The sequence below is a fragment of the Macrotis lagotis genome, chromosome 1, assembly GCF_037893015.1.
Source record: "Macrotis lagotis isolate mMagLag1 chromosome 1, bilby.v1.9.chrom.fasta, whole genome shotgun sequence".
In the NCBI taxonomy this organism is placed as follows: Eukaryota; Metazoa; Chordata; class Mammalia; order Peramelemorphia; family Peramelidae; genus Macrotis; species Macrotis lagotis.
Genome location: NC_133658.1, coordinates 539,351,866 through 539,378,706, shown reverse-complemented (window position 1 = coordinate 539,378,706; position 26,841 = coordinate 539,351,866). Strand labels below are relative to the sequence as shown.

General features: G+C 33.8%; 1 protein-coding gene across 1 annotated transcript in view; it reads left to right on the top strand.

Annotated features, from left to right (window-relative positions):
• Nucleotides 1-26,841, top strand: part of PHEX (phosphate regulating endopeptidase X-linked) — a 256,040-nt gene that overhangs the window by 201,441 nt on the left and 27,758 nt on the right. Inside the window, exons 15-16 of the mRNA XM_074214253.1 lie at nt 675-733; nt 21,944-21,998. Coding sequence (XP_074070354.1) covers nt 675-733; nt 21,944-21,998 — 114 coding nt within the window. The remainder of the gene's footprint in view (nt 1-674; nt 734-21,943; nt 21,999-26,841) is intronic.

The window sequence follows — 26,841 nt, the reverse complement described above, 5'->3', positions numbered from 1 at the left end:
CTCAGTTTGTCTGAGGCAATAGTCATTTAATGATTAAGACTAGGTGTTTTTTTTTTTTTTGATGTTTGTCCTTCATTCTTGAAGAGAACGTGACATCAGACAGGTAATGACATGACAAGAACATGAACTGAATTTGAGTGAGGGGGTGCTGTGCTAGGTCACCAGCCTCAGTTCTCCTCCAGAACTATCTGGATCCAGTGGTCAGATATGAATTGGGACCACTGAAGAGAGCCCTGGATGTGAGGCAATTAGGGTTAAGTGTTTTGCCCAAGATCACACCACCAGAGAATCTCAAGTATCTGAGATGGGATTCTGGAAATATTGCTATATTCTGATCTGTGAAGAGAGAACTTCAGCTTCTAGAACTATTAAATTATTTCCTTTCAAAAGCAACAGCACTAACTTTATTCAGAAATTTTAAAAGTCCAATAAACATACTCTCCTCCTATTGAAACCTGTTGAATAGAGCTGAAGTACATACAACTTGGAATGATAATCTTTCAGTGGTCAATACACAAATGAGCAACATTGAACTGATGTGACTATTCTGATATATGACATGACCATATTTCCTGATTTTATTGAACATAGTACAACATTTGTGTTATGTTCTTTTGGGTACTTGTTTATTGAATGACAGATGTTGGTGGTTGTGTTTCTTTTTCTGTCTGCAGGTGGTTTACCAATCCAACCACAGTCAATGCCTTTTACAGTGCATCTACCAACCAGATTAGTAAGTATTAAATCTTTAGCTCTCTATTATTTATTTGGAAAATGACATCACTGAAATGTATCTTTCATTATCACCATTTTGGCAGCATGTTTTTAAAGAAAAATCAGATACATTGGGAAGTTGGGTCCTATGGCCATATGCTTATTATATTCCTTCATCTCTCAATTTACACCAAAAATAATTTTCTAAGTTTGATGACCTCTTGAACACCAATACATGCACAAAAATCTCAAAGGAAATGGAATTATAAAAAGAAACTTAATTTTAATTTAACTTTTAAATGGTTTATTATGTTTTTGGTCCAAATCCTTTCCCTCTCTCCATCCCCTTTTCCATCATTCAGAAGGCCAGGAATATAATACTCATTATATATATGAAATCATACAAAACATAATTCCATAGTAACCAAATTCTGAAAAACTAGAAAAAGAAGAGAAAATTATGTTTCAATATTCAGTTCTTTATCTGGAAGAGCATAATATTTTTTTCATCATGAGTTCTTTAGATTTGTGGTGGCTCACTTTATTGATCAGAATTACTAAGTCTTTCACAGTTGATTGTTTTTGCATTATTGCTACTACTGTATAAATTGTTCTTTTTGCTTATGTTAACTTTAATGTTAGTTGTTTATTCACTTCTTTTACTTTTAAAATAAGCAGTTATTTTACTGTGGTGATTTTTTTGTTGATGTTGAGGCAATTGGGGATAAGTGAATTTGCTTAGAGTCACATAGCTAGTAAGTGTCATGAGTCTGAGACTCGATTTGAACCGAGGTCTTCCTGAACCCAGGCTCAGTGATCTATGCACTACACTATGTAGCTGTCCTAGTAATTATTTTAAAACTATTAAAATCTCAAAATCTGTGGTCAAAAAATTTAATCATGAAATAGTGAGAGAAAACAGCTACTTTCTTCTCATGTTTCTGTGTTATATGAAGACCCATAATATAGCAAACTTCATAACCTGGGATTTGTGAACTCTGTGTGTGTTTGTGTGTGTGTGTGTGTGTGTGTGTGTGTGTGTGTATGTGTGTTTTAAAGAATTTATTTAGAGTTTTGCAATTTTTCCCCTGATCTTACTTCCCTCCCCCCACCCCCCCACAGAAGGCAATTTGTCAGTCTTTACATTGTTTCCATGGCATACATTGATCCAAATTGAGTGTGATGAGAGAGAAATTATATCCTTAAGGAAGAAACATAAAGTATAAGAGATAGTAAGATCAGACAATAAGATATCAGTTTTTTTTTCTAAATTAAAGGTAATAGTCCTTGGTCTTTGTTCAAACTCCACAGTTCTTTCTCTGGATACAGATGGTATTCTCCATTGCAGATAGTCCCAAATTGTCCCTGATTGTTGCACTGATGGAATGAATGAGTCCATCAAGGTTGAACATCACTCCCATGTTGCTGTTAGGGTGTACAGTGTTTTTCTGGTTCTGCTCATCTCACTCAGCATCAGTTCATGCAAATCCCTCCAGGCTTCCCTGAATTCCCATCCCTCCTAGTTTCTAATAGAACAATAGTGTTCCATGACACACATATACCACAGTTTGTTAAGCCATTCCCCAATTGAAGGAAATTCACTTGATTTCCAATCTTTGCTACCACAAACAGGGCTGCTATGAATATTTTTGTACAAGTGATATTTTTGCCCTTTTTCATGATCTCTTCAGGGTATAGACCCAGTAGTGGTATTGCTGGATCAAAGGGTATGCACATTTTTATTGTCCTTTGGGTGTATGTGAACTTTATATTTAAAGTACTTTGATGACTTATTGCAATATAATTGATTTCTTTTGTAATCTCATACATTTTATTTTATTCCTGGAAAAACTTTATTCTAACAAAAGGTGCATGAGCTTTACCAGACTGCTAAAAGGGTACATCAAAAGATCTTGAATAACTCATTTAAACTCTTGAAACCCAAGTTTCTTAACTCATCTGTCAAATGGAAATGATGATAATACTGCTATTTTATAAGATTGTTGTGAGGACCAAATGAGATAATTAAGATCATAATAATAATCTTTTAAATAGTGTTTTAATATTTACTAAGCATTTTACAAAATCTCATTTGAGCGAATGATTAACTGAGTGGTAAAAGCACATTGTAAACTACAAGGCTTGATGCAAATATAAGGTAGTGCTGATATATTTTTTTTTTGTCTTTGGCATGCAGATCTCTACTAAAGTTGATAAAGCAAAAAAATAAGATACCCAAGCCTGCTAAACTTTTGGGAGCCTTTTGGCTATGGGGAATAAGGAGGAGAAATCCTGTTACTAGTATTAAGAAGTTTATATTTAATTTTTATGCAGTATAATACAATTGTATTAGCCTGGAATAGTGGATAGAGCATCAGTCTTAGATTCAGTAAGACTTAAGTCCTTTTACTTATTGGACAGAGCTTTTTCGCCAAAGTCCCTGGACAGATTTTAGAGGGTAGTCTATCAATTTGAATTGGAAAAAAAAATATGTTTTAATTTTCACTCACTTCTAAGTAGAACTTAGAATTTTCTTCAATTATTTAAAAACATTATTTTTGGAACTGGTCCATAAGTATTTCCAGAATACAGAGTCCATGACACCAAAAAAATATTAAAAAATATATCCACTAGTATAAAATACAAACTTCTGTTTGGCATTCAAAGACTTTCATGACCTAGATTCAACCTGCATTTCAGCTTTATTACATATCATTCCCCTTTTGTCCTCTTAGTCTAGCCAACCTGACTTACTGCTTCCCATACTCAACACTTCATATTCCTGTCTGTACTTTTTTTATAGACCTTTCCCTTTTCCTAGAATGTACTTCTCTTTTTTCTTGGTTTTTAGAATCCCTAGTTTCCTTCAAAGCTAAGTTCAACCTCTACCTTTTATATGAAGTCATTCCTGATTTTCCCATGTGCTAATTTTTCCTTCCTAAGTTTCTCTGTCTTTATTTTATATGTGTTTTTTTGGTGTGTGTGTGTGTGTGTGTGTGTGTGTGTGTGTGTGTGTGTGTATGTGTGTGTGTGTACACATATATAGACGCAAATGTGTCTATTTAGTGTATATATATATATATATATATATAGTGTATTTATATATACCTCGTTTTTATTTTGTATGTTTTTGTTTGTATCATATATACACAATGCAAGCCTATTATATATGTATATAATATATATATACATATAATTTTTTAAATTTTGTATGGATTATTTTGGGTAAACATATGTCTATGCAAATGTATATCTAATATTAGATATGCAACATATAGCTATAGAGAAACAAATAACTTATATATTTTGTATATTTTTGTTTACATACATATATTTGTGTATGTATATACATAACATGCATATATATTTTAAGATACTCTCCATATACTCACATATGTACATGAAACTCCTTGATGTCAGAGACAACTCTAGTTTTATCTTTATATCCTCAGTGACTAACATAGAGTCTGCTATATGGCAGGCCTTCAAAAAATGCTTTTTAATATTAAGTTATTAAAATTTTTAACTAATTGATTTCTTGATATTGGTTGCTTGATCATAAGCAAGTCATTTAACTTCCCAGTGTTCCAAGCAACTCTCTAAGACCATAAGGTATAGATAATGGCTAATATGTTACATAGATAGGGAAAGTTTTATTACTGGGAGTTACCCATATTGTTGAAATCATGGGCTTTTCCCCTTGAAAAATTAATAAATGTTCATACAGAGAATTAAATGAATGAATAACAACATAAATAATTAGAAATATTTTTTATTATTGTTGTTGTTGGGTACATGTTGAGCATGATAATTTTTAAATTAAATTTGTAATATGGTGGATGTTAGTCATCTGCAGAAGCACATCTTTCTGACGCACTATTTAGTACCTGGTTACTTTGTTAACACATATAAAAAAAGTGTTTTGCTAAAAGTGACTAAGGAGGTTGAACACGATGACTTCTGAGGTCCCTTATTAGAGGATATCTATTTTAGGATAGAATAGATAACTGCCATTCACCATGGGTATAGGGGCAACTGTTTTGCTTATCCCACATGTCCGAGAACCCTTAGAATTTCATATTTTTGAACAAAGCAAATCACTTATGATACTAATTGCTATTGTCTTTTAGAGTTTGCTTCTGGTGTGATAGAGGAGTGGGTTTTTCCCCCATGCCTCTATCTTTGTTCCAGATGTCTAATGGATTTGAATGAAGGGGGAAATAAAAGGAAAAACACAAATTCTATGACTATTTTGTATAGGTTCCTTTAACAACTTTGTTGTGTTATAATTTTAAGTGAATAAGAAAGTTTCTTTTACTCACTACTTTTCATTAGAGTAAGAAAGCTGTGTAATTGCAAGACTGAATATAACAATGGCCAAGGGATAGAAGCATTAATTTAGCTATTTTGAAGAATACTGGTAAGGAATAAATATATAAATATGAAATTATCATACATATTATCAATTTAGAAAACTGTATAAAATTGTACCTAATCTTTCAAATTTGACTGAAAGTATACTGCATCACAATAATCTTTGAGGGCTATAATAGGTTGGAAATTACTATTTCCTGTTTTGTAATGTTGTGATCATATATTTTAGCATGGCCAAATCTATTCTTAAGGAATAAGACCATTTTATATCTATCACAAATAATAGCTTTTATTTCTAATTAAAGAGCAATTTCAGAACATTGTTTCATTGGAGTTTCACAACAGGTTGTGAAATAGCTAGGAAGCATTATTTTATTATTTTAGTTTTTATTGATTGCTACTTTCAAATATATCCCCCTCTCCAGCATATTATTCAGTGAGTCATGCTTTGTAACAAAGAATAAGAAAATGAAAAAAGTAATTCAGCAAAACTAAACCATATAAAATTGCATACCCATAGAACTCATCGAGAGAGAGAGAGAGAGAGAGAGAGAGAGAGAGAGAGAGAGAGAAAGAGAGAGAAGAGAATTGTAATCTTTTCCATTTATATAGTTAGTGGTTTCTGGATATGTATTGTTTTTCTGCATCATTCTTCATCAATTCATTAAAATTTTCCAATAATATTCTATATTCTTCCTATTCATTATTTTTGTGCACAGTAATATTCATATACCATAATATTTTTAGTTATTGTCTAATTAATGGCAATTTATTTTATTTCTTATTAACACAAACATAACTCTAAAGAATGTAAATTTCAGTGTATTTTAGGACCTCTCTTTCAACTTTTGACCCCCTTAGGGTATGACAAGCAATGAAATCACTAGTCCAAGAGTATGGATGTTTTAGCAGCATTTTTCTTTTAAGAATACTATTGTTTTACATAATGGTTGGACCAATTCACAACTCCAGGAAGCATATTCAGTTATAAAGTATTGTGCTTAGAATCAGTCAGACATCAGTTTAAATCCTACTTCACATAATTATTGACTATGTGTCCTTGAACAAGTTACTTAACCCTGTTTAGGTATTTCTGTAAAATGGAGATCATTGTCCTCTTCTAAGATTATTGTGAAGATCACATGAAGTGATATGTCAAAAAATTTTTGCCAGTCTTAAATATTCTATATGAACTTTTGTTATTATTATATCTCAAGTAAAAGCCAATAGACACAGTATGGATGATGTATATGAAGTAATTCTAGTTTCATTCAGTTACATGGATAATAAATATTTGTTTGATGGATTGACTGATTGTAGCTTCAGGGAAAAAAATGTGTTCTAGAATGTTGGGTACCCTTTAGATTTTAAGGAACCTTTAAAAATTTTGTTGACATTGTTTTTTGTAATTTAAAAGATCCAACATACTTTAAGTTTTTACTTTAACCAACAACACTGTGTTTTTTTTTTTTTGGAAGAACTTCCATTCTGAAATGTGTATGCTTGTTGCTCTATTGGGGCTTGGAATGTGTATAGCATTGAGGGCAACAGTCTTTGGTTCAGTTTTTGATGTCCACCATTTCTTGGAGTGGGGCTGCTCCTATAAGAATCTCCTTATGCTCTTACCTTGGAAGAACTGAGCTAATCAAAAGTTTAACGAGGATGATTTTTCAAAACAGTACATTGGCTTTCTGCAGCCTCATGGGCAGAATGGTTTTGGAATTAACAGTTTTGAGCAGTGTTTTAATTAAGCGATTCAAGCTGTTCCTATTTTCCTAATGACCAATGCCTGCTCTCATTGTAAATTACATTTACAGGCAAGAGCATGAGTAATCCTTTGGGTGACTATATCCCCTCTTTCCTTTCCTTCTTTCCTAGCTAATATTCTTGTCTAAAAATAATGGTGGAGTCTTTCCTTGTGACTTCCCTCACTCTCTTTATTTTCCTCATTGAAGAATAGGAAATTGCATTCATTTCCCAAAGTGAATGTCCCTATTGATTATGGACTGATCCTATTAGCATGTGGCCATCTGTCTAATTGGGTTTCACATATAAGAAGTAACTATACTTAGTAACATCATTATATAAAGTTCATTCCAGTTATCATTATCATGTGATTTATGTTGCTTAAGTCTAGTTCTGTTCTCAGAAGGAACTTGAGAAGAAATTAGAGAAATTATAGAGTGGTGGAGAGAATACTACATCTGCATTTGGAAGACCTGAGGTTGAACATATATAACAATTCACAAAGTATGTACCTTGAGTGGTTAGGTGGGGAATGGATAGAGTTCTAGTTTTTTTTTAATTTTTATTTGTCCTTTGCTATTTTTTAAAGGATTTTACAAGGTAATGGGGTTAAGTGGCTTGCCCAAGGCCACACAGCTAGGTAATTATTAAGTGTCTGAGGTTGGATTTGAACCCAGGTACTCCTGACTCCAGGGCTGTTGCTCTATCTACTGCACCACCTAGCCACCCCTTGTCCTTTGTTCTTGAAGAAGACCATGGTGACATCAGGAGAGGTGATGCCATGACAAGCACATGGAAGGAATTATTTTTAATTTTTTTTTTTAGTGAGGGTATGCTGCCTCATTTTCTCCTTCAGAGCCATCTGATTCCAGTGGTCAGATATAAATCAGGATAACTAGAGATGGTCCTGGAGGCGAGGTAATCAGCATTAAGTGACTTGCCCAAAGTAACACAGTTAGTAGGTATTAAGTATCTGAGGCTGGATTCAAACTCCCCTCCTCCTGACTCCAGGGCCAGTGCTCCATCCACTGGACCACCTAGCTGCCCCAGACCTAGAATAAGGAAGTCCTGAATTCATGACCTCAGATATTTTTTAGTTGTGAGACTCTGAGCCAGTCACTGCCTCACTTTCCTTGATTATAAGATGGAGTTCACAGTAGCATCAACCTCCTAGGGTTGTTGTGAAGATCAAATATGTATTTAAAAATGTATTATCAAATGTATTTACAAAGTTCTTGGTATATAGTAAACAGTAAATTACTGATTCCTTTCTTGGGTAAGTCACTTAATTGCTATAACTTCTAAGTTTCCTCATTTTTTTAAGGAAAAGGATCATATACTTTTCTCATGGTGTTATTTTGATAATCAGATAAGATACCATTTATAGAAAAGCATATTGTCAATTGTGAAATGTCTGGCAAATGTAAAATATTAGCCTAATAGAGCTGAAAGTAACTTGGCCAAAATCACGGTAAGGGAGTGGTAGAGCAGGACACTAGAATAAGGTCCTTTAGTCTTGAGTTTCAGCTCAGTATTTTACTCACATAGTCACTCAATCAACAAGTATTTATTAAGTAACTACAATATACCAGACACTGGGCTAGGTTTAATTTGTATTGGTACAAAATAGAAGTTATAATCCTTATTCCTCAGGAGCTTCCATTGTTATTATTTTACAGTGAAATAGCATGTCTTATAGGATAGCTTGCTATATTTGGAGAAGAAAGCTTTGGTTCCTCCAAATCTTGCCTCATAAACTCATTAGCTATGTGATAGACCCTGGGCAAGTCACTGACTGAATCTTTTGAACCTGAGTTTCCTTAACTGAAAAGTGTGTGAATGTCCATTGCAGTACAAGAAAATTTAAATCATGTCATCATAGAAATTTAAAATCCAATATATACAGAGACTCAAGGCTAACTTGTATTTTTCTTGATTAATTATCCTTCTAGAAAGAAGCTTTTGGGATAGACAAGAAAAGGAGGAGTTCTGCTTACATGGCCCTTGCCCTAAGTGTCTTGAGGTCCTTAGCAACCAAGAGAACCCTAGATATTTTGCTTACCACACTTTGATTTGAATGAGAATGGTGCCTTTGGATTTTTCTCCCATGTAGGCAATTATTAAATACTTAAAATGTGTAAAACTGTGGCTGGAGGTTAGCATGTGAGACATTGCTATTCTTGGGGCTCTTTATCACTGACAATTGGTTAATTGTTGATGGTGGTAGCAGGGCCCAAATCAGGGATCTCTCTTACAGACAATAGCAACAGTTCTTTATGAAATACTCACCACATCTGATTCTTGTTTTTTGTTTTAATTTTAAAAAATGTGGATTTTTTGAAGTATACTCAGAGCTTTAGTATAAATTTATATAATTTAATTTATTCCATATAGGAGATATAACTGCAAAAAGCCTAGTTCTAAAATTAGTTTCCATTTTAATAGCCTGAAATATATTCTTGAATTATTATAAGCAAAAAACCCCAATGTATTAAAAAACAAGCATCCCTAAGGGCCAAATAAGTAATTCTATTAGCTTTCTTGAAGTACACAGAGCAGTTGATTGCTTTAATTTAATCAAGGATGTTTCACTATTTAAGATAAGGTGCCTAACAAATCTGAAGCATATTTTCTTCAAAGTCAGGGTCTAAGCTTGTTGAAAACCTTACAATTAATACAAGACAGTCACAGGCAAACTTTTTCTGTTAACAGAATAATAGGACTTGAAATAATAGTGTTTGGAGAGGGAACCTGGGGCTTACTATCAAGATCTGGAATCTACCTGAGTCTGTAAGTCGGAAACTAAATGAACAGAGGCTGAATCACTTGAGGCCTGCATATTATTGAAATTTATGCCTGATATTCTAATGAGAAGCCAGGGTCCTGCATTCAATTCAGCTAGCACTTTCTTATAAGTACTTATGATGTTCTAGGCACTCTCTTTGGTGCTGGGAATACAAAGATAAAGAGTGAACAAGAGCACCTGGGTGGCACACAGTGTCTAAAGCACCAGCCCTGGAATGAAGGATCTGAGTTTAAATTTAGCCTCAAGCCCTTAGTAGCTCTATGACTTGAACAAGACAAAAAGAAAAAGAGAGAGAGAGAGAGAGAGAGAGAGAGAGAGAGAGAGAGAGAGAGAGAGAGAGAGAGAGAGAGAAAAGAATAAAACAATCCTTGCACAGTTCTTTAATAAGGAACTCCTTATTGGTGAAAATAAAAAAGTCCTGCTCTATATGAGAAATACAGTGAAGATGGAGGCAGGTGAAAACTCCAGTTCTCATCAGTATCCCTTTGGGCACTCTTTTAAAAGAGACTTCCCTTTGGTACTCCAATACCAAAGAAACTTGGATGGTGGTTGCAAAAAAAACAAAGAGGATCATTGTCACTTTCTAATAATTAGAGTTTTGTCAAAGCAGAGTGGACTACTTAGGGAGGTAATGATTATCAAGTAGAGGCTAAATGCCCACTTGTTCGCTTTGTTTCAGAGCAGTTTCTTGTTCAGTTATGGTTTAGATTCAGTGGTCTCAGAGGTCCTTGGAGATTGGGAAGTTCTGTGATTCTCTGCTTCTGCAATATCCATGATTCCCTTGGAATTCCTTTAATGATTTCTAGCTTAAAAAGAAAATTTGAATGAGGGTAATGTTATAGTCTATGCTAGACCATCCTAGTTAGCCCTGAAAAAGTTCACCTAAACTTGAGATTTCAGTAAAATTCACTGTGCAAATTTAGAAATTTTATGGGGAGGACTCAAATTAAGTAGGGATCAAACCAAGGGGAAAATAGGTTTATTCACTTGAAGACTAATTAAGCAATCTAAATGAAATACTTAAGGGTCTTATAGGCCATTCTGGAGATCTTAACTTAAATGTGCCTAAACTACTAATAAAACTCATCAAAACTGATTTTGGAAGGTGAAGCTCATTTGAGCACATTCCTCAGAAGATTCTGCACAGATGGTTATTCCCTGTTGAGATGCAGCTGGATTCCCAGTTGCAGGCCTTCCAACCATCCCAAGAAAACAATTAGGAAATACCATAATAAAAGCCCTGAACTATACAACTCAGAAAAATGGGTTACTTTACCAAATGGGATAGCCAGGGAATTAAAAAGCCTTATTTGCTTCCCTAAGTCAAAGGAGAATGAAACTTAAGAACTGGGGACAAAAACCTGTAGTTTTTACAAAAAATTAAATACTTCTTTCTTCTTACTTCATGTCTAACATGTGGTTTTAACTCACACCTGGAAATTCACTGTTTATTAGGAAATAGAAAAAAATTCTTATTCCAGTATGAGAGAATACATTTTATTTTCTCTTTTATTTTGTAATCCATTCTTGTAATAATTGATAAACCAAGTAGATAAGTTGATGGTTTCCTGGGATTCAAATTTTCTGAACTGCAGTTGTGCTAAAACTGATTAGTTGTATGTACTAAGTAGGACAACAATATAGTAACTTCCCCTCCCCTTCCCTTCTCTTCTTCCTTCTCTCCCTCCCTTTCCCAGCAGACACCAGGCTGCCTTAGATGGGGTGAACCGGTGCAAGTTAGAAATCGGGCAGTCAAAATTTCTAAGCATATCAGTATCAAGATCTTCCTGTTGTTCATGGAAATTCCAACCCAGATAATCCAGACAACCCAGACAAGATAGGGAGAATCAGTGTCAAAGGATAATTTTATAAAATGTCTTTAATGCTTAATACTACATTTTATTTTTTAAATTTAATTTTATTATTACCAATGAACAAACATTTATTTTTCTGCCCCCTAAAGATTACTTTAAAATATGAGGCACTGGGGTGACTAGGTGGCATAGGGGCGGCTAGGTGGCGCAGTGGATAGAGCACTGGCCCTGGAGTCAGGAGTACCTAAGTTCAAATCCGACCTCAGACACTTAATAATTACCTAGCTGTGTGGCCTTGGGCAAGCCACTTAACCCCATTTACCTTGCAAAAAAAACCTAAAAAAAAAATTGAGGCATTGAGCATTGTGACATGAGATCATATCAAAACTAATAAAAAGGGAATTGTTTTCATTGAAACCTTAGGGTTTCAAGTCAGGCATGAATGATAGAGAAGAGAGAGTCCGAGGAGGGGAGGTGTTCTTAAGAAGTTGCTTCCTATAAATCAGTTCTAAACAGATGGATATTACAGCAGGAAGGCAACAGCAGGAAGACAGCAGATGGCCAAGATGGCCAAGTTATCTCTTGCTGTATCACTTGACATGAGTCACATCTGTTAGAACTCTGCACTTTCTGGTAAAGGAAGAGGTTGACATTCATACAACCTCTAAAGATGTCAGTGATTATATAAAGATGAAAATTATCATTTTCAGGAGTGACAGAAATATCCCCTTAGAAGGAAATTGTAAAATATTCTATCAAAACAAAATGCTTAGGGGGCAGCTAGGTGGAGCAGTAGATAGAGTCCTGACCCTGGAGTTGGGAGGACCTGAATTCAAAACTGACCTCAGACACTTAATAATTGCCTAGTTTTGTGTGATGTTGGGCAAGTCACTTAACCCCAATGCCTTGCAAAAATAAAAAAAAAGTAAAAAACAAAACTAAACAAAATGCATGCCATGTCCTAATGAGTTGTCCACAGCAATACTACTTTTCAGATCTAATTACAATAGATAATTCTAAATAGCAAGTGCTTTTCTCATGTGGAATGATCAGGCCATACTCCTGAATGATTACAGATTCCTTTTGGTAGAGCCAGCAAATTATGTGGCACTTCATACAATTGGAAAAATGTCATTTGCAAACAGGAGCAACTAAAAAATTTCATCATTCACAGGGAAGCTTTCTTTATAATAAAATCTTTTGTTGATCTCTTCCATCATAGTGAACACCTTTAGTGTTCCTTGAATTATACTTTGCTTAATTTTTATGATTAGAAGATGGGCATTGAGGAAGGACAATTTCTGTTGCATTTTTAAGGAATCTTGAATAATTTTAATGGCTTGATGGGCAACATTTTGTTGATAAAACAGCTGACAACATGGTATATTGCTCTATGAATGCCTTTTTCATAGTGGGTCTTATATTCTTTACACATCTAAGTGGTGAAATGATGACATGTTTGATTGTTGGATATAATTCACAAAGGCCAGCTTGTTCCATACTAATGCTCCTTAAATAAAATGTCCTTCATACAGGAATAGTTGAACCATAAAAATTTCATATAAATGGAAAAGTAGGCAAATGAGTTGATAGTAATTGATATTCTCTTTGTTGCCCCTTTTTTGGATATTAATCAAATTTGAGTTTTTCACACCTATTGGGTATCTTCTCACTTCTGTATACATTATATATCATTACCTAAATGTTTTCTTTATATATTATGCATCATTATCTAAATGTTCTTATAATTGTCTTTGAGATTGTAATCATTTTGTGGACAGAGACTACCTTTTGTCTCTCATTTTATCTCCAGCACTTAGCAAAGTGACTGGTACATAGTAAATACTTAATAAATGTGTGTCAAATCAGATCTCTTTATATATATTTGATCCAATCTAGCTGCCTTTTTCTTCTCTTCAATGCCATATTTACATCCTCTATAAACACATTTCAGATTAAAATATTAGAAATTAAGTGTGGTGGTTCTAGTTCTTTTTAGTGGAAATTAGTAATTTTCACAAATCTTTTTGATTTTTATTCTGTTGTTGTCTTCCTGCTCTGTTTGTTTCTTCTTCTAAAGTCCTTAAATGTTGTTGGGATGACTTTGCTTAATTGGCTGTCTTCCCAAGTCTTCTTTTAACTTATGTTCCATTGCTTTATGATTCTACATTGCTCAAAATTTTCTATCATACTTCTTTATAAGATATTATAAATAAGTTTATTTTTTAACCTGGTATTGCCTTTGGCAGTTATCCCTCTCTATTTGGATGACATTACTTGACTAAGGTGGTTTCTTGGTCCTTTTGGTCTCCTTGTTATAATTTTTTTTGCCAGTTTATTAAGTTGTACATAAAATCATTTTAATTGGTGTCAGTGTTATTTCTCTTGTCCATTTTAATGGTCTATTGTTTAAATGGTTTGGGATTTTTATTTCAAATGTAAATTATATCATTTGCTTATCATTCTTTTTTTACTTTTTTGTTAATTCTGAGTTTAGCTCTGATATGTTAGTGGACATGTCTGACATATTAGTGACAAATTATAAGGGATATCTACCTCATCAATCATAGGTCTTTTCTAGTTCACTAAAATATAATCAGATTTATTTTTTTGCAATGATATTTGGTTCTTTGAAGCCTAGAACTTACCAATTCTTTTCTTGAAAAAAAAAACTCATTTGAAAACTTTTCTACTTCATCTTCAGGAATCAGTGTTGGTGAATAACTTGTAATTATTTTCATGGTAGTCTTTTTGAAAATTCTTAGCATTAGTATTGTAATATGTGATGTCCAAATACATCTCAGAAAATGTTTCTTTTTTACTTTGGAAAATATTGTAAAGTGCACACTGTAAATTTAGAGGCAGTATGCCATGGTGAATAGGGTATTTTTACTTGGAGTCAGGAAGATTTGGGTTCAAATATTATCCTGGACATTTACTAGTACACCTGGGCAAGTCACTTAACCTCTCTGAGACTCATTTCTTCATTTGAAAAATAATGGCCTCTGAGGTCCCTTATAGCTCTCAAACTAAGGTTTTATGAACCACTTTATTTGTCTTTCTAAGTAATAGTTTAGAGTCATCCTTCCTTTTTACTGCAACTTGCTTGTTTCCTTCCTTTCTTTTTCTGGCTTGACTTGTAGGGAAAAAAATGTCAAGCTATAGGTACAAAGAAAAAATAAAACAATTTCTGTCATCATCAAGGAATTTATATTTATCTTAGAGTTGGGGGTAAGGGAAATAATATGCAATTTGTTCACTAAAAAGGAGAGAGGAATTTTAACCAAAGGATGCATATAATGGACTCAAAGGATATTGGGAGAAGGCAGATTATACTTTGTTCTGTGTGGATCAGATGGAGGAAGTGGTCTTATTTTTTGGTCTTACAGGAAGATAAAGATTCTGAGATATGAGGACACAGTGATAAATTTATGAAGTAAAAAGTTACATGATAACAATTATTTATTAAGTACCTACTAATTGCTATTGTCAGAAAATATAAGTACAAAGAAGGAAAAATGGAAGGAATTTGCATTCTCAAGGGGGAGACAGCAAGTGTATATACAAATAAATATACAGAATTATAAAGAGAATAAATATGAGATTAAGTATAAGATGTGTGAATGAATGCATACAAGAAGGAAATGTAGCAAGTTTCTGCATCAGCTAATTTTTTGCTTTGGCTGCAATATAGATGGCATGAAAGTGACTGATATGAAATAAGGATGGAGTTAGATAATGTAGGATTGTAGATAAGCTAAAGTTTTTGTATTTTAACCTAGAAGCATTAGGGAGCTACTGAATATTTTTGAGGTGATGAGTAACATTGTGCCTCATGAAGATTATTTTGGCAACTGTGTGAAGGATTGGGAAAAAGGATAAAGTTTGGCAGATTTACAAATTTAGTCTCTCAAGAGAGACCAAATCAAGAAGCTATTATAATAGTAGAGATAACTGTTGCCAAAATAATTTTTCTTAAGTGCAGATCTGACCATTTCGTCTCATAATCAACCCATTCTAGTGGTTCCCAGTTGTCTCTCAAATATAAAACACTTCTATTTAGAGTTTCAAGTTTTTCAAAACTTGGCCCAACTTACCTATCCAGTTGATTCTAATACTCTCTCACACTGTAATCAAGCCAACTGAACTTTTCTCTATACTCCACACAAAGCACTTCATCTCTTCTTTTTGCCTTTCTCTACTAGCTTTTCCTTTTGTCTGAAATGCATTTTCTACTCTCTGTTTTAGATGATTCTTCTTTTTCTTCAAGTAGCACTTTCTAGGATCAACCCAAATTACTACTGTCACCCTGAGACTACCTTATATTAAACAACCTTAAATTTATTCTCTGTATATTTACTTGTATATATACTTGTTTTCACTTTGAGATTGTAAACTTACATGGGAATTGTTTCCTTCTTTTTACTTTGTATTTCCCAGTCCCTGACACATAGTAGGTACCTAATAAATAGTTATCATGTAGCATTTATATAACTTTATTGTATATTTAAAAAGAATAGGAAGTTGTATAGAATAGATTTTGCAGTCTCATGTGCAGTCATCTTTTTTTCTATTCTGTTATAGAAATGTTTGTTTTACTTCTTAGTTCAGAATAAAATTAAAAAACTACTTTTTGATTGAAATAACAGAAATCAGCAAAGATTAGCTATCATAGCTGCCTTCCAATAAGTTTTGTTGTTTTTTTTTTTGTGATTAAGTTCAGTTAACTTCATAACGGTATTGTAATAGACCTTTGAGAGTAAGTCGCTATCCTGTAGTCTTTGAATGATACTTTATATTTCTCTGCATTTGTGTGGGGTTGATTCATCTTTGGACAGGCTATCTTTTACATGAATAACTCCCTTATAACTGACATGTGAACTTCACTATGAATAACTTAATATTCCTTGGAGCCCAGTTGTGATTCTGGAGGTTGACTAATTGAAAACCAATCTTCATTCTTTCTCAAGTCTACTTTTGCTTTTTGGCTCATAGTAGGTTTGAAAGATCATTAATTTAGTAATACTGATGCTTCTGAAGCAGTCAAACAATAAAATAAGTCAGGAATAAAATAATTGAAATCTGGAATTAGTTTAGCTCTTCTAGAGGTTTATAGTTAAGTTTTTTTTTTAAATTTCTGTTTTTCTTTTTAAAAAGAATAAAAAAGAAAAGCTAGCTATTTGGGTTTAGGAGATTTGTCAGTGAGTAGTGAAGTCACTGTCATCTTTTGGGGATCTAGTCAATCCTAGAAAATAAGTAAAAAGATGTTAACATATTCAATTTAATGAGAGAGATTGCATCCTAATTAGCATCATATGAATGTAAATAACAATAATAGAATCAAATAAAAGAAAAATCTTAGAAATTAATGACTTCTAAAGATTTTTAGTTCTAGTTATAGAGATGCAAAAGTTGGAGAAGATAAGGAAGTTAAATAATGTGCCTAGAATCTCATGAGGTCAGTAGTTGAATAATATGAACTTAATGAAGTTACTAGGCCTAAAGGAATATGTTCTAAATTCTAGGCATATCTGTTGATTCCATTGTGTTTGATCCTTTTCCTGATCACAGGAGCATAGATTTATAACTAACTTTAGAGGTGATATGGTTCAACCCCTTCATTTTACAGATAAGGAAAATGAAGCCTGAAAAAGTTAGCAAAGCCAAGATTTGGACTCAGATTTTTGGATTGCAAATCCAATGTGTTTTCCACTAGACGAGCATACCTCAGGTATTTATAACTCCACTAAGTCTTCCTTTCCAAAGCATTTTGTTCTTCAGAATGGAGGTGAACTGATATGTAAGGATAGGGGGAGTAAAAGGATCAGGAGTCATAATTTCCCAATTCTGCATAAACCAATAAAGGACTTTCCTTTGTGAACTTATGATACTCTGGTCCCTGTTCTTTGGGTCAAAGAACTATTAGATGTGTGGAGAAAAATAGCAATGAATTTGTCTTACATAAAATAAGAACCAGAGTCCACTGAAGAGAAACCCTATTCTCCAGAGCAGGAAGTTTTAACTTTTTTTCATGTCTTGGATGCCTTTGGCAGAAGAAGTCTATGGACTTCTCAAAATAATATTTTTAGCCACATAAAATAAAATACATAAGATTGAAAAAGTTACCAATTATATTTATATGTAGATATCAATATATATATATATATATATATATATATATATATATTTAAAATGCATTTGACCCTAAAAACTTCCATTAAAGGCTATTGACTCTGTTTTAAGTATCTCAATCTTTTTCTTACTTCTTGTTCTATGTTTTCTGACAGGCAATGAACTTTATAAATGTATACTTTATGTAGCCTTTAGTCTGCAGGAATAGCAATACTACTAGAATAACAGATGCTTTTGAAAGGAAAAGTTAGATAATCAAATGCATCCTAAGTTTTCTGTTGAATAGAGATATTTCAGAGTGTAAGTATTCTATTAAATTTTATCAATATACTTTGATTTCATATAATGATTCCCATAGAATTGTAGGTAATAATTCGACTCAGTTCTCCACTTTATCATAAAACCATGCCTTCTGCCATTCCTCCCCACCAATGGAATTTAAAGATCCTGCAGCTACTACTGCTTGTGGAAAGGCTATGAGAAGGTCTAAACATATTTTCCTGTTAAGGCACTCTCCTTAGGATGATGATAGCAGTTTATATGAAACTCAGACTGGAGAGATAGACTAAAATTACTTTAGATGCATGAAAGGTATATCACATAGAAGAAAACTAACAAATGCCCTCTGCCCACCAATGTTTTATAATAGTATAAAATTTGGCATATATTTTATTTTACTTATGAATAATCAGAGCCTCACCTTTAAGTATTGGACTCATGAACTTATAGAAATTTAGTTCCATAAAAGTGTGACTTTATGGAATCTGACATCTGGAAAGCATATGAGTGATCACCCAATTCATCTCCCAACTGGTACAGGAATCCTTTATGTAACCTCTTCTACTTGGCCCATGGAGAAACAATTAGCTCATAAACATATCTTTCTTCTTTTGCTTCTTACTTTCAAATTCCTTTACTTGGAGATTAATTGGTGCATACATAGATGTATCCTTTTGGAGTATCATTTATTTTTTGGAGACATGAGAGAATATGCTTTCCTACAAAGATTTCTTATGTCTATAACCCTGTCCTGATGTCTGGGCACATATGGTACTATTAGAAAACTGATCTAGGATGATTTTGTGATTTTACTTAGGTACCATCTCCCACATAAGGTCTTTCCTGATACCAGTTAATTTTTATTTGATTTGAATTTTTATTATATCTGGGGCAACTGGGTGTCATTGGAGTGAGAAGACTTATCTTGCTGAGTTCAAATCTAGTCTCAGATACTAGCTGTGTGATCCTGGGGAAGTCACTTAAAGATGCCTCAGTTTTCTCATCTGTAAAATGAATTGGAGAAGGAAATGGCAAACCATTCCAGTACTTAGGCCAAGTAAACCTCAAATGGGATCATGGATAGTTAGACATGACTGAAAACAACTCAATAAATATACTGTGTATATATATATATATATATACATATATATATATATATATATATGTATGTATGTATGTATTTTGTTGGACAGACACTGTTTTTCTTTTTTTTTTAGTTTGTCTTTCTAGTGCCTGCTACATAACCAGTGTTTCTTGTCTGACTTCATTATAGCGTTTAAGGACATAGAACAGTATAGTAATATTGAAGGGGAAATTAGAAAGAAGGCATTGACCACATTCCACTTCTTTTTTTCAAGCAAAAAAAAATTCTTTCTCTGTATTTCAGTATCTGTATTTAATTCTGGAGGGGGTAGGTGAGAGAATTCATAAATAATAGTGAGAAAAAGTGGCATTAAAACATTAAAAAGCATGAAACCAATGGTGAGGAAAATTCTGAAGTAAAAAAAGACATATATATATGTATATATATATATATACATATACATACACAACATACACATACACATATATGAGAGTGTAGAAAAAATCTATGAAAAAGGAAATACTCTCTTCATTTTTTATTTTTCATCTCTGCTTATCTATTTCAAAAGATAAGATATTGAGTTGACCCTGTCGGGATTTAGAATTATCATTTTAGCTAGTCTGAATTTGCCAAAAACCTGGCTTAAGCCATTTATCCATTCGCTCAAGCAAAACAGACAGAGGGGCATCAGATTATTTTTTTTTATCAGCACTGGGTACTTTGGACCTGACAAGGTGAACAGATAGAGCTGATCAGAGTAACGTCATGGCAGCTATATGTGACTTTGAGACTAGTAACAGTGAATGATTGAAAAGAGAGGGCAAGGAAATGTCAACCATTTCTTTTCTCTGGGTTTGGAAGTATCTAAGAATTCTGTATACGATAACATGTAGAGGGGCCTATTCAATTTAAGAAGTGAATATAACGTTATCTTTCTGCTGATTAAGATCTGATATATTATTGGTAAGTGAATTTTCATAAAACCATGGAGACTTAGCGTCTATTTTGGACTTTGGAAAGATTCTTAAAACAGACCTATTGTTTAAAGAAGAGATGAGATTTAAAGAAATCAGAGATTTTGGGAAATCAGTAAATGTTATCAAAGCTGGGATGAGATAGTCTTTTAAAGAGATTTTTCAGTCTTTGAAAAATGCAATAGAATGTGAACTCCTTGCAGGCAGTGACTATTTTGTTTCCATCTTTGCTATCCCCAGATTCTGGCAGTTTCTTGCATATGATAAGTCCTTAATAAATATTTGTTGAATTGTTGGATAGTAGAGGAGAGAGAGAGAGAGAGAGAGAGAGAGAGAGAGAGAGAGAGAGAGAGAGAGAGAGAGAATGAGAGTGTCAGAGACAGAGAAAGAGACAGAAACAAGGAGAAACAGAGATACAGAGAGATAGAGATCATGAACATATGGGAAAGCACATTCTGAACTGAAAAAAATCTACCTTTTGAAATTAAATTCTTCATCTTGAAAATTCATACTGCAATGGACCATTATCAAAAAAGGAGATTGATAGGAATAATCATAGTAGCTAACATTGTTGGCATACGTTTTATTTTTACAAAATGCTTTATCTTTGTTATATCTTCTTTGAATTTCACAACAACCATATGAAGTAATCATTTTAAAGATGTGGAAATCATAATTTGAAAAGTTTCAGTGACTTTTCCAAGGTCATATAGTATTTGAAAGAACTGCTGGATCTCAAATCTAGTATTCTTTCTACTACATCATACTGCCTCCCTTATGCCAGATAAATTGATGATGATGATGCTGTTTGTCCTTTGTTGTCAAAGAAGATCATGACATCACGGAAGTGATGCCATGAAAAGCATGTAAATTGGAAATTGAGGGATGGGGTGCTGTGCTAAGTCACCAGCCATCTGGGTCTCTAGTGGTCAGAAATGATTCAGGACTCCTGGAGATGGCCCTGAATGCTAGTAAAAGAATAAGCAACATGGTGTCTGAGATCAGATTTGAACTCAGTTCCTTCCTTATGATTCCCGAGATGCCAGATAGATTAATCTATAAGGTATAGGTCCTGTGTAATGTCATTAATTTGTTCCATGAAAGCATCATGTTTAGTGACCCATATCATGGGTATAATTAAGTATATAGGAATAATCTTGAGGAAAGCAGACAAAGAGCAGCCCTGGGGAGAATGAGGAAGCCGGAGTAATCTTAACTTGCCACAAGTTTAGGTGTTATGATCAATGTTGTCCTAAAGATGATATTCTTGGCAGTGTTATGAGGAGCTTTCCCCTCATGGAGCTAGTCTATAATAGTAACATGCCTCCTCTTGCTTATGATAATAGTGACTATTTCTATAGCTCTTTATGGTTTGCAAAGTGCTTTACAAATTATCTCATTTTATCCTCACAACAAACTCAAGAAGTAGATGCTATTTTTATCTCCATTTTTGCAGAAGGGGAAATTGAGGCAAATAGCAATTAAGTCCAGGGTCACACAACTAATAACTGTCTGAGCTAGATTTGAACTCAGGGCCAGTCTGAGTCCTCTATCCATTGTACCACATAGATAGTTCTAAATTTTGATCCCTTGCATCAACTAAAAGTTGAGAAGAAAAGAGAAAGGAAAAATAGAGTTCAGTCTCTTCCCACCTTGGAAAAAAAAGGTAAAACAAAATATAAAACCTGAAATCAACTCAACTCTTCAATGGTATTGATTTCAGAATTTCTCTCTTTGTGCATGTTTATATATGATTTTCTCCATAAGGTAAAGCTACTAAATGGTCATATACCTCAAACAGGAGAAACCAGAAGCAAAGGTCCCAGCAGACTGAAATGTTGCCATTTTTAACTTCCAAGCAAGTTACCTTGACAATGTCAAATAAAGTTGAAGAATTGAAGTTAGAAGTTAGGAGACTTCTCCAAATACAAAGAATGCCCACTGGCCCCAATAACTCTGGATACAGATAGAAAGAAAGAAGCACAAATGTTTAAATTCACTTCATTTTTCTTCCCCCTAGGGTTTCCAGCAGGAGAACTTCAAAAGCCTTTCTTCTGGGGAACAGCATATCCACGGTGAGTAAATAAAAAACAAAAGAAACTTTTTAAAAAAAAGTATGGAATAATAAATTGATCAAGAAAGGGAAGGAAAATAAAAGTACATAGTAAATAGATTTTGAATTTCATTAATGTATTGCATAGTAAAAAAATAATAATAACTGATATTTGAAATTTGTTAAACACAATTTATTTATTTTTTATTTTTATTTAAGGCAATGGGGTTAAGTGACTTGCCCAAGGTCACACAGCCAGGTAATAATTAAGTGTCTTGGGTCACATTTGAACTCAGGTCCTCCTGACTCCAGTGTCGATGCTTTATTCACTGCGCCACCTAGCTGCCCTTTGTTAAACACAATTTAAAGATTTTATTGGATTCTCATGTCAGCTCTGTGCTGAATATTATTATCACACTTTTTCCAATCAAGAAATTGAGGCTGAACAGTTAAGTAACTTGCTCAAGGTCACATATCTAATATCAGAGGAAATGCTGAACCCAGGTTTTCTGAATCCAAGTCCAACATTATATCCATTTCTCCTCAAAGCCCCAAGGATAAATAGAGAACTTCATATCTGTTTGAAAGGGGCATTTATGTTTGGTGCTAGTCACTAGGATTGATTGGAGAAAAGTGAAAAAGCAAAAATTCTGAACATTGTTGGTGAGATTTGACCATATAATATTTTGAAAAGAAAGATAGTAGAGAGCTGGTTTTGAAGTCTAGAAGATACAGTTCCTACCTTTGGTACTTACTAACTGTGTAATTTTGAATAAGTCACCTTACATCTTGATAATACATGTAATTCTATAAAACAATAAATTTTAGAATTGTTATTCATCTTCATTAATAGAGGGAATTCATCCCTTGGATCTCCCTATGCTGATTAAATTACAGATAATCTGTTTAAAAAGTGTGTGTGTGTGTGTGTGTGTGTGTGTGTGTGTGTGTGTATGTGTGGTGTGTGTGGTATGTATGTGAGTGGGGTGTATACATGTATGTGGTGTGTGTATGAATATGTGTAGTTGCCAAAACAGTTCCTATTTCCATAGAGTCTTATGGTTTTCCTTTTGCTTTTTTTTATTGTTTTAGGAGTATAGACACAGCAGTACAATTGATAGATCTTTATATTTTTTTTTAGGTTTTTTGCAAGGCAGATGGGGTTAAGTGGCTTGCCCAAGGCCACACAGCTAGGTCATTATTAAGTTTCTGAGATCTGATTTGAACCCAGGTACTCTTGACTCCAGGGCTGGTGCTTTATCCACTGCGCCACCTAGCTGCCCCTGAGTCTTATGGTTTTCAAAGCACTTTCTTTGGTAGCTCAAGTATCATTATCAATGCTTTATTTTTTTTCATTATCAACACAGCAAATAAAAATTGCTCCAGGTCACTGTCCAAAGGGAGAGTTAAATTTAGGCTTCCTTCCTTTTATTCATTCATTCAATACATATTTATTAAGTACCTACTACTTGACAGATTTCTGTGCTAAGCCTTGGGGACACAAAAAGAGGCAAAAGACAGCTTCTGCCCTCCAGGAGCTTACATTCTAATGGTGGAGAAAATATGCAGCTAACATGTACAAAGAAAGCTATATACAGGATAAATAGAAAGTAATGAGCAGAAGGCAGGCACTAGAATTTAGAAGGGTTGGAGAAGGCTTCCTGAAAGAGGTGTGACTTAAAGGACACTTCCTGACTCTTAGTTCAACACTTTTGAACCTGCTCTTAGCATTTATTCTTCTTAAATCTAGCTCTCTTCTGAAGTATAGAAGTCTATGAGAACTCAGGGAATACATATGGCAGGTAAAATGATTAGGGGGAATAAGACTGCAACTTTGATGGTATCACTTTACTTATGAAATTATAGAAAATGGGAACTTTCTTTGTTAATAGATCCTCCAGAATCCCAAGTTGCTTTACAAACATGAGAACAGCAACTGATTGTGACTTTCAACATCCTGATTAAATGTTATTAGGAAATATTTAACAAAATAATAACATATAATATATTAATTATTAATATATCATGCTATAGTCTTATTTATATCATGATTCTATTATAAATTATTATATATAATACAATAATTATTAATATTTAGTAATAAATAATTTAATAAAATAATACACAACCCAGCAGGACATGGATAATGTCAACATCATTTTCTATGTCACCATGTAGCATATAGAAAGTCATATGTAGTATTTAGTGGCCACCATTTCTATTTGTATGATATCATCCCTTTATTATATCCTAAGATCATAGCTTTAAAACTAGAAAGAAACTTGGAGGCAATTAAGACCAATCTACCTTTTAACAGATGAAGAAAAAGGAATTCTCCAGGGTCACACAACTGGTGTTTAGCAAAAGCATTTGGAGAGGTGGAATTAGCTGTAGGCAAAATTATGAGGTAGATCTGAAGATTTGTTTGGTACTTCTGGCCTGTAATTTTCTACTGCCTTTCTTGCCACTTCTAGACATTAGCTATGCTTCTATTTTGTTTTGTCTAATCATTTCAATAATGTCCAACTCTTTGTGATTCCATCTGGGGTTTTCTTGACAAAGCTACTAGAATGGTTTGTTCCTTCCTTCTTCAGATCATTTTACATTTGAGGAAACTGAGAGTTAAAGGACTTATCTGGGATCACACAACTAGTTAATATCTAAGACAGGATTTGAACTCAGGTCTTTCTGACTACCTGTCTGGAATTCTATCCACTGAGCCATTTAGTTGCCTGTGCTCCTCCTGCCACTACTCTTTTCCTCCCCATTGAAGTCTCCTGCCCAGGTCTGCCTCTCTTGGTCCATGACATGATCTTCTCTTCCCAACCCCACCCCATTCCAAATTGTCTTTTGTCCCATTTCATCTCAGCTACTTTACCTCTACGATGGAAAGCAATTTGATAAACTAATCCCTGAAGAGCTATTAATGACATCTCCTCCAAAAGCATTTACATTTAAACAAAGAAATCATGGACATTTTCAATATCAATAAAGAGGTATGTATCTGTACTTTTTAACACTGAGCTGGGACTATTTGGGGAAAAAAGCACTATGAATACATATTATTTTCAGTCCCAGGACCAGCTCTGGAATCAGTGAAACACTGAACACACTGTTCAAACTTGTTTTTAAAAGCTGCCAGTGGTACATTTAATGAGCTAAATTTTCTCTGTTGGAAATGATCGTCCCCTAGCGAACAAGTTAGAATTTTGTGAGTGTATTTAGAAAGAAACATGTTGTTTTTATAACATCTATTGATTTCAAACATTTTCTGACTTTGTTCAGAAAGGAGAATATGCATTTTGCCTAATAGAATATCTTATCTTCATATGACATTTAATTTTATCTATTATAGCTATCTAATTATATCTGCCTATTATATATCTATCCATATCTGCCTATATCTATTGTGCTTAAGTGCTTCTAAAATAGAGTTATACACAGATTTGATAACCTTTATCTAACTCTGCCTCAGTTTCTTCATCTATAAAAGAGAAGCCCCGGAAGGCCTTTTCTGCTCTAGTTCTATTACAAAATTATCTTTGAATTCTTTGTTACTAGTTGCTCCAGGAAGAGACCTGTTAGAGCATCATCTCCCCTTTTCTATTCCACCCCCTCAAACAATTACTTCAGGGACACTTTCTCTGCTGCTTCAGTTCAGCTAGTCTGTTAACCATGAGGAACTAGGACCCAATGAAGGAAAAACTAACTTTGTTGCAGAGATCAGAAAAAGCTCTTAGAATAGATATCTACTGCTGCTGATAAAACCCTGCACTATGTAAAATTACACAATAGCTCCGTGATTGAAATGCATAATTTTACTGTTATTCCTTTAATGAAGGTTTGCAATGATGGAAAAACAGTAGGAAACATTTTATCAAATGCAAATGATCTTGCAGGAAGGAAATCACAAAGGAAAAAATGGCTACCAAGGGGAAAAATTAAATCTGAGTGCACTTCCTTGGGTACAGTTGAGATAAACAATTAGTATGTTAAGGATCATTATGTCCTGTAATAACATGTTACTTCAAAAACTTTAGCTGCCTGCTCTTGTGGGGTAATGGGTATTGTCTATATCCAAGGTTCCTTTGATGTTTGTGGTGGTATGCTGGCAGGAGACAGCAAAATATTCCAGCATTCTAGACAATTTTAGCTCCTGATCTAAGGAACACATCTCATGAATTACAGTTTTAAGAGAAAGCTTCTTATTGTCCTCTTCAGAAGGTTGGACAACCAAATAAAACAGTCAAGAAGTAGATATAATCTGCCACTTTGAGAATGATTAAATCCCCATTTATGGCTTTCTAGTGCATTAGATGTGATTGCATATATATATATTTTTTGATTTCTGCAAAGATGAAGGAAATAGTGTTAACACCTTCTTTTGAAAACTTAATGGAAATCTGGTTAATGCTTCACAATCTGTGTCATGCATTTGCAGACCTGTCTGTCACATAAGCCAGAGGAGAATGATTAGAGCTGACAACACAGAGATCCCTTTTAATCTTTGATCCTTCCTTTTTTTTATGTGACTACATTAAGATAGCAATTTCATTTTTAATACTGTAGCATCATTCTGATGAATTCTTAGCTAGAAAATAGATGGCAAGGTAAGTGGCAGGACCATTCTAATTCTGCTGATGCCTTAGGTATTTGAATTGAAATGTGTGTGCATGTACACATATATATGCATGTGTGCATGTGTATGGATGTGTTTATACACTTATGTATGTATGTATGTATGTATGAGCTTACCATGTATAAGCATATAGATTATCTTACAATTTGTTTTTTTATTTCTATTTCAATTAGATAAAATCACTGATTTCAGGTTTTTCCTCCTATTTTGTGGGCTTGGGTTTTTT